This window comes from Octopus bimaculoides, chromosome Z, assembly GCF_046866305.1.
Source record: "Octopus bimaculoides isolate indiv1 chromosome Z, ASM4686630v1, whole genome shotgun sequence".
NCBI classification, from domain to species: Eukaryota; Metazoa; Mollusca; class Cephalopoda; order Octopoda; family Octopodidae; genus Octopus; species Octopus bimaculoides.
This window is the reverse complement of record NC_142944.1, coordinates 29574924-29584491: the sequence shown is the minus strand read 5'-3', so window position 1 is coordinate 29584491 and position 9568 is coordinate 29574924. Positions and strand designations below refer to the sequence as shown.

The 9568-nt window shown below is 38.4% G+C and overlaps 1 protein-coding gene across 1 annotated transcript; it reads left to right on the top strand.

Annotated features, from left to right (window-relative positions):
• Positions 1 to 1785: 1785 nt before the first annotated feature.
• On the top strand, positions 1786 to 2394 carry LOC149132197 (uncharacterized). The gene has a single exon (XM_089365324.1). It carries the CDS (start codon positions 1786 to 1788, stop codon positions 2392 to 2394), a length of 609 nt encoding a protein of 202 aa, XP_089221450.1.
• The last annotated feature ends 7174 nt before the right edge of the window (positions 2395 to 9568 follow it).

Below are 9568 nucleotides of genomic sequence, written 5' to 3'. Positions count from 1 at the left end.
GGTCTATAATAGCAAGATCAATCCCATATGAGAGAGGAAGAAAGTATTGTTCGCTCTGTACGGTAGAACTATACTACATACTCTTCTCTAAGGATAAATTGATCAACAAAGTAAAGAATAATGCTCTGAAATGTACGCATATCATAAGAAGTACGTTTCGTTGGTATAAATGATCTTAGGATGTAATGATTCCTAGGAGGTTTGATGGCTGAACTGAGACCTCTATTAGCAAAGTAAAGAGACCTAACAATAATAATATAAAATGGAATAATAAACATGTGAATCCTCTAGGGGCAATGAATATAGTCGACATATAGGGGATAATAGATAATAATTTTAAAATTAATAACCAAATTAATAGATAAATAAATTAATAAATAAATAAATGAATAAATAAATAAATAAATTAATTAAATAAATTAATCTAGTGGACATTCACAGGAGAGCAATAAAAATAGAAAATTAAGGAATTACCTCCCCTATAATAACGGAAAAATTGACTTAAACAGGATTTTAATAATTTAATAATTCAATATGATCGTTATGTATGTGTTTTTTCGTGTTTTGTTCCAATGGTAGCCATTCTTGAAGAAGTGCCAAATGTCGAAATCCAATGGACCAGTCACTGGATAAATTTGGGCACAGAAATGTTGACATAGAGTGGTAAATAAATCGATCTTGGATATATCGAGTTTGAAGTTTCTATCTCTTTTAAATATACAAATTTAAAAGTTAAAAACCTTGAAATATATATATATATATATATATATATATATATATATATTTCGTATGTGTATTTCGTGTGCAAGATTCTTGATGTGGATACGTGTATTGAAAGAAATACAATTAAACCTTGGGAGAGGCATTATGCCGGTAATAAACACACGCACTGGTTCAGTCCTTTATTAATTTATACAGTTTTTTGTTAAATTATTTCATTGCACTCTTGCAATCTCTTCAGTAACTTGTCTCTCCACTTCCATTTATTTTGAATGTATGATCTGGCGTTGTTTTGGCGTTGTTTCGAAACTGTTTGGTATGAGCATGTGAGTGTGTGCAAGCTCGTATGTGTGCACGCTCATATGTGTGCACACACTTATGTGTTCGTGCTTATATGTAAGTATGTGCGTCCATATGTGTGTTTGTAACAATTTTGTTTATATCAGATCAGATAGAGACTTTTTAATTAATTTATTTACATTCATATTCCGCATCATATGTGTGAACAACACATGCAACCATGGGCAATTGTAAGGCCCTCATCTACGTGTATTTGGTGTTTAAAATTGGTTGCATTTCAGTTATGAGGACCGACTCCTGCATTTGTCGCAACGATGCGTCACCGGGGTGTCTAGACAGGATTTCTATGCTAATTCTGTCCAGTACACCAACATGTTGTTCTTTGGCATGCTGGTAGAGCACCGAGGTTTGTTTTTGATTATTATAGTCCCTCCAATGTTCGTTTACACGCTCAGCCAAACTTCTTGCCGTTTCACCTATGTATGTCGTGTTTCTGCTTTTACACTCACCATCCATACAGCTTATTTTGTAGACTACATTTCTGGCTTTGCACTAGGACTATTTTTGCACACAATGCAACTCTCCTCAACACACCTTGTTCTTCTGAAGGGATATGTTTTACATATTATTATCGAGCCAGTTTCATATTCAGCAATTAAAACAGAAATATTATAAAGAACTTCAAATTCAAAACAGAAAGAATTTGCGAAGCTGTTCAATAATGAAGAATTAGGGAATAAGAAGCCAACACAACTTCTTCGGAGGATGAACGAGCTTCTTGGAGATCAACAAATAGAAGAATCTTACTTCAAAGAGGTTTTCTTTACTAAATTGCCTTACAAGACACAAACCTTGCTTTCGGCTGTGAAAAATCAAAACTCTCTTCAACAATTGGCAGATATAGCGGATGGCATTTTGGAATTGTCATCTAGAGAGTCTGTAAATGCAATTCCTTTAATCTCTGATGAAATACAAGCATTGAAGGAGAGTTATGAAAAACAATTTGAGTTATTGACAAAGAAAATTGAAAGTCTTCAGTTCGAAAGAGACAGTCACTCAAGAAGGAGATTGAAAAGTCCCAAAAGAAACACCATATGCTGGTACCATTCAAAGTTTGGTGACAAATCTTATCGCTGTGTGAAACCATGTTCATTTAATTTTTTTAACAAAAAGAAAGTCGGAAAACTTCTCAACCATGGATTTGATGCGACAAAATCTGTGGACAGCTTAAATAATAGTCGCGTATTTTTCGTTTTTGACATGAACCCTAAAGAAAGGTTTGTGGTTGATACAGGAGCAGCTTGTTCAATTTGGCCTGTGATAACTTTTAACAGAAAAACCAAAGCCTGTATGTTTAACTCTTCAAGCAGCTAATCAATCTGAAATCAAAACATTTGGAGAGATTAGCTTAACTCTCAATATAAATCTATGAAGAGAATTTAAGTGGATCTTCAGAGTAGCAGACCTGCCTTTACCAATATTAGGGGCAGATTTTCTCGCACACTACAATTTAATGGTAGATATAAGAAAACAAAAGCTGATAGACACAGAAACTTCATTAAAAATCCAAGGAATGAGATGCAGAAAGGTCACAGACAGTCCATTGTATTTCATAGCATCCTCAGAAAATCGGTATCACAGGTTGTTGAATAATTATCCTAAAATTACGACACCATTAGCTCTAAATGCCAAGTGTGTGCATTCAGTAACACATCACATCATCACACAAGGACCTCCAAGTTTTTCCAAGCCGAGAAGACTATCTCCGGAAAAATTGAAGATTGCAAAGGCCGAGTTTAGTCATATGTTGGACCTTGGTATAATTCGTTCTTCCAGTAGTAGCTGGTCAACGCCGTTAGTTATGGTAAAAAAAAATCTCATTGACTGGCGTCCTTGTGGAGATTTTAGACAACTTAATGCAAATACAAGAGCAGACAAATATCCAATTCCTCATATTATGGAATTTGCAACTACTTTGAATGGTTGCACTGTTTTTTCGAAAATTGATTTAGTTAGAGCATACAATCAAATTCCTGTGGAAGAAAAAGATATACCGAAAACTGCGATTACCACTCCATTCGGGTTGTTTGAATTCCTTCGCATGCCTTTCAGATTGAGGAACACAGCAAATACCTTTCAAAGATTTATGGACGAAGTAACAAGAAATTTACCTTTCGTATTTGCCTATATCGATGATATTCTCATTGCTAGTCCATCAGAAGAAGCACATGAAGACCATTTAAAACAAGTTTTCGAGAGGTTGACAAAATATGGTATAGTAATAAACCCAGCAAAGTGTGTTTTTGGTGTAACCACTATATCTTTTCTGAGTCATCTTATTGATAAAGATGGAATTCGACCATTGCCAGAGAAAGTTGAAGCTATAAAAAAATTTCCAATACCAATTGAATGAATTTATGTATATAATTATGTATATAATTAAGGCTTATATGCCCAACAAAATCGAACATAGGAATATTAAGTAAAAATATTATCAATAAGTACATAACTACAATAATAGTTAAGTTGAAGTTAAAATTATGGTCAAGTACAGACCAAGTAATCAGATGGTTTAATTCTATTGAGGACAAAAAAAAATACTAAATTCATTCAATTTGATATAGCTAATTTTTATGGATCCATTAACCTGATTATATTAAATAAGGCAATGTGGTTTTTCCATAAGAAGGCTGGACTTACTAGAGAAGAATTTAAAGTGATAACAGCTGCTAGAAAGTCTTTTATTAGTTTTAATGATAAAGTGTGGATAAGGAAGGATACACCAGATGCTTTCGATGTACCCATGGGAAGCTCTGACTCAGCACAAATAGCTGATATGGTGGGTTCCTTTATTCTTTATGAATTAAATGATCAATTCCCTATGATTAGTGGGGGTCTATATAGAGATGACTGCCTTATATATATTAGGAATAGCTCCAACCAGGAACTGCAGAGGATTAAGGGTAGACTGGCTAGATTTTTTTGTAGAATGGGGATGAGCATCGTTTATGAAGACGATAGTTCTGTAGCTAATTTTTTAGATGTAACATTAGATATTAAAAATTAGACATATAGATCATATCATAAACCTTTAACTAACCTAAAGTATATAAATAAATCGAGTAACCATCCTAGAGCTATTATTGATAATTTAGTTTAAAATATTTCATTAAGACTCTCCAGATTATCTGCTAATAATAGGGTTTTTAATAATGAAGCTCAATTCTATAATTCGGCATTAGATAGGGCAGGTTACAAAGATAAGGTTTACTATATTGAAACTGATAGCAACAAAGTTAAGACAGATAACAATAATAGAAATAAGAATAAACTCAATGGGAATAAGGGAAATAAACCCAAGAATTTCCATAAACATAACATAGGTAATTTAAATTTTTTTAAGAATGATATTGGTAATTCTGATAATAGTAAAGATGATAATGTTTGGTTCATAATCCCGTTTGGGAGGAATATTAAAAGTAACTTGATTGCAAAATTTAGAAAGGTGATAAGCAGATATTTCCCAAAGAATTCACACTATGGTAAAATTATTAATACACATATCATTAGATTTAGGGTTTTTTCAGCCAGTTGGTCAGCTACTCTTGTGAGCGACGCTTGTTCTTCTGTGCTACCATTCTGCTACCACATTTAGTGAGTAATTCTGTTTATTGTTATTGTTATTTTTTACATTGACGATTGTTGTTACTCTTATTGGATTTTGAACCCTTGAATGTCGATTTATGTTATTTTTTCGCTCTAAGGGGCGGAAAACAATGTTTTTTTTTTCTTGCTCTCTTTGTAAAGAGAGAATTGTGAACTTTTTCTGTGGAAAATTTATTTTTCGAACTATGTTCCTGTCAAAGGAAAAGTTAATTTTTTTTTCACAAAAACTTTTGTTGTGCATAAACAACGGAGGATGACATGGAGTTACACCTCAATTTTTTGCTGTGTAATGAGGACTTCCCGATTCTGCTGGAAGAAAATGTCCAGTTAGACAAAGTTTTTCAAGGTAACCAACAAGTCAACAAGGAAGAGAAAAAGGTTAACAGTTTTTCTGCTGCCGTTGGCAAACAATTTTATGATACTGAAATTTCTCAAGACAAGTTATTTAAGTACAGAAATTTAATTAAAAGAACAAGTAATGAAACCAGGCTAATTCCTCCAAAGGAAGCTATGCAAGATTTAGTAGTAAAATCAGTGATATAAAAAGTATATAACCGAAAAGAAAAAAAAAATCACGATGACGAAAACCGATATAATCGAAAAGTGTCTCGCCCCTGTGTGGAAGAAAATAAAATATGTTGGGAGAGGCCCACGAAATGCGACAATAGAGGCACAATTCGAAAATGCCGAAGTAGCAAAAGAGATATCGACACGCACATTGAAGTCTGACGAAATTGTTACTACCCACGTACCTCGGCTGGAGAACAGCTAAGATTATAATAGAAGAAATTCCGGCCGGGTACGATGGTAGCAGAACTGATTTATGATGCAGAAGAACAAATTAACATTCTCACAATGAAAAAAGGAGAAGCGCTTAACTGGAAGGGGCAGATTTGGAACTATTGGTCCAAACTTCGAACAAGACCCTTGAGGTCAGGCCAGACCAGACAGGATTTTTATAGGGGAGGAACGGTGGAGGGACGGCAGCCCAGATGTTTCAAATGTGGTGAAAAGGCCACATCCGCTCCGAATGTGAAAAAGTGAAAAAAACGACACAGAAGAAAGTAGTGGTCCCTCCCCAACAGGAGAAAGACGTACCGGAAAAAGCTCAACACAAAAAAGATACAGTCATAACCATGGAAACCCAAGAGAAAAATAAAATGCCTGAAACTACGACAGAAAAAAAAAATAACGAAGAAGAATTGGAGTATAAGGTGGTAACTCACTAAAGGAAAAAACCCCTTGGCCCAGACTCGCCTCCCCTTACAAGAAAAAAGAAAAGACGTTGCAAAACACACAAAAAAAAATACCTCCGTCCACTTCCAAAGTGAAACCCACCCATAAACCTCCACAAAAATACGACGAAAGAATTGTCACATACAATTCTAAAAATGAACTGTTGCACGAAATCACAAAGAAAAAATATACTGTGTTAGGACCTATCGAAGGAAAACTGCCACACATACGTTTGGCAAGAATTAGTGCTGAACATTATGAACAGTTTAAACAATGCTATGTAGACGATATTTATGATGTGAGTCACCACATTGTTAAAGAAAAAATAGTGCTAACACCAACGGCTACACCAGACAAAGACGGAACAGGAGGAGGGGACGAAAGTCGTGAAGCCCGCCTCAAGCTTAAAAGGTAAATATAACCACTTTTTATCATGGAGATTAAGTTAGGGTGTGTAAATGTACGTGGCCTGGGGTCAAAATAGAAGCAGGCATGCCTCCTAGACGACCTCAGGTCGCGAAAGATAGATATATGTGTTGTGACTGAGTCCAAGCTGAACGGCCCACAGTCGTTCTCGCCTATTCTGAACAACTACAAGAAATTTATTTCTCTGAGTCAAGGAAGGAGTGGGGGCGTTGTGGTACTGTTCAAAAAAAAGCTTGGCCGTACAGGTAAGTACAGTCTTTCTAGACCCAGAAGGTAGGATGATTGTTCTAGATGTGACACACGTGAGTAAGCAGTCATTCAGGTTGGTAGCAGTTTATGCTCCAAAAGAGGATAGACAAACAGTTTTCTTTCAAGACTTGGAAAATTTTCTAGTGACGTCGAAAACTTTAGTTTTAACAGGAGACTTCAACACTATTCTCAACGTGTGAATGGATAGTGGCGGCTCGACTAACAGAAGAGATAGCCCTGGCCTAAAAATGCTACTAGCAAGCTATAAACTAGTAGACCGCTACAGACTGGATGAACCGCTCGTTCCACAGTGGACGTGGTCTAATAACGACAGTTCACTCAGGTCTTACTTAGATAGGGTTATTATAAAAAATAGTGAGAGATATAGTTAGTTGTCCACAATTTCACTGTACCTCTTACACAGATCATAAAATTGTGACGTGTGAGATACAGTTAGCTAAGTGTCATAGACAAGGGCCCGGGTACTCGAAGATGAACAAGTCTATCTTGACTAGTAAAGTCTTCCGTACTCGGGTTAGGGAGTTAGTTCAGAGGGCATTATGCGGAGCCATCGTGAACAACAGATGGTGGTGTGCCCTCAAAAGAGCCATTCGTTTAGAGTCTCTTAGATTTAGCAAAAAGCTAAGTGTAGAGGGGTCTAAATTAGAAGGGCATTTAACTAAGGAGTTAGAGGAGGCCATAGCATCAGGCTCTGTATCCAGAGTGTTGGAGGCGAGAACGGTATTATTCCGTCACCTCGAAGACAAACACGAAAGTTGTAGAGTCAGGGCTAAGTTACGCGCGGTAGGCAGAGAAGGTATTAATGTTGCCAGATGGGCCCGTCGTGTGGAGAATCGGAGAGGCAGAGAAGCTACTGTACAGTCTTTAATTGACGAACAGGGGCACTTGATTGAAGGACAGGAGATGCAGGCCTTTCATCAGCATTTCGCAAGGTTGTTTGGGACGAGCGAGGCGTTGGACCATGGGAAGCCCTTAAGGGATTTCCTGGCTGACGGACTGCTACTCTCGGCACATGAGGCGGGGTGTTGTGAAGGGCCGATCACAGCTGCGGAGGTCAAAGAGGTGCTGGCAGAGAGCGCGCGGGACTGGATGGTCTGCCCTACGAGTTTTATAGTAGTATGCCGGACTTGTTCGGACACTTGCTGGCTGGCGTGTACACGAACTGGCAACAGAATGGGAGAATTCCCTGCTCTGTGAGTCGGGGAGTGGTAACACTGGTCAGAAAAGACCCGAGCAAGGGGGACCATATTAGTAATTTCAGGCTCATAACTCTACTAAATGTAGAGTAAAAAGATTTTGGCCAAGGTGCAAGCAAAAAGGTTGACGGTTGTCGCAGAGAAGCTTGTCAGGAAGGCGCAAACACGTGCCATCCCTGGCAGGTCGATCCAGGACAATCTTCATTTCTTATGCTACACCTTAGACAGGGTGGGTAAAGTTTCCGGTAAAGGTGGGGCACTGGTTCATTTAGACTAAAGTAAGGCCTTCGATAGGGTTAACCATCAGTACCTGGCGGCAGTCCTTGAGGCGGCTGGGCTAGGCCTGGATTTCCGCGGCTGGGTTAGGCCTGGATTTCCGCGGTTGGATCAAGGCCATTTATGGTGGCATCAAATCCACTGTTCAGTTGAACAGTTACCTGTCGGAGCCGTTCAAGATCAGGCGTTCAGTCTGTCAAAGGTGCCCCCTATCTCCACTTCTGTACGTACTGTCTCTTGAGCCATTACTGCGGAAGTTGGAGAAGTTGGGAAGCACCACTAATGAAATCGGATGTGGTAAAGGTGTCTCGGCGTATGCAGATGATGTCACCATCACCGTATCCAAGATGACTCAGCTACCTCGCATAGCAGAGACAATCAGAAGATACGACATGGTGGCAGGGGCAAAAGTTAACAAGGACAAGTCTGTCAGTTTGCAGCTCGGCACCTGGAGCAGCAAGCCGATAACGTCCAGTGTCCTACAACACTGGACGGATGGTCCTGTTAAGTTGCTTGGAGTTTGGTTTGGTCTGGACTCCCAGACGGAGAAGAATTGGAGTGATGTGACGGACAGGGTAGAGGCACTAACCCGGACCTGATCCGGAAAGGTGCTGTCCCTGAAAGGAAGGGCGGAGGTGGTGCAGACGTTTATTGCGTCAGTTATTACCGTCGTCCCCTGCCCCGATTCATGGCTAAACAAGCTGGTTCGGATTTTCTTCTGCTTTTTGTGGAGGGGAAAGCCACTTGTGAGGCGCTCCGTGTGCTGTCAGGAACCGTTAAAGGGTGGCCTAAGGATGCCGTGGTTGTTGATGTGCAAACATACACTGAGACTAAGGCATCTCTGGTCTTACCTGGATGGTGGTCAGGTATGGAATTCGCTCGCAGAGGACTTCTATCCATGACCAGCCTCTCTGGAGGAATTTAAACCTGGTTTGATTAAAAGACAAAAAAACGACTGAATGGCAAAAGGAACGTCGACAGGCACTTGCGCTAATCTACCACCTCTGCATTTTACAAAGGGTTGGTAGAGTTTAAAAGTGACGACGTTCTAGGAGAGACGCTAGGGCTCGATGAGAACCAGCTATCCAACCTTTTGGAAGGCGTATTTCTTTGACAAGAAAGAGCAGATAACTGATGTACCCGAGAATGAATTGAAATTTAAGAAATTGTTCCGTTCCAGAAACAACCCACTTTATAATTATAGGTTGGATAAATTTGAGGAAGACATTTGGTTGATTGTTAAGAATGTTAAGTTTCGTAAATCGCCATGCAAGAACCAACATTTGAGATATCTTAACACTGTTGCCAAACAAGTGAAGAGTAATAAAGGAATTTTCGTTAAATCTGACAAGACTAGAAATATTTATAAACTGAATAAGGAGCATTACAAGGATTTACTTAGGGAAGATAAACATGTTTATTTAATATATATGTTTTTGCGTCGTAACTCTTTTCTTCTTATTATTATAACCAAAAGG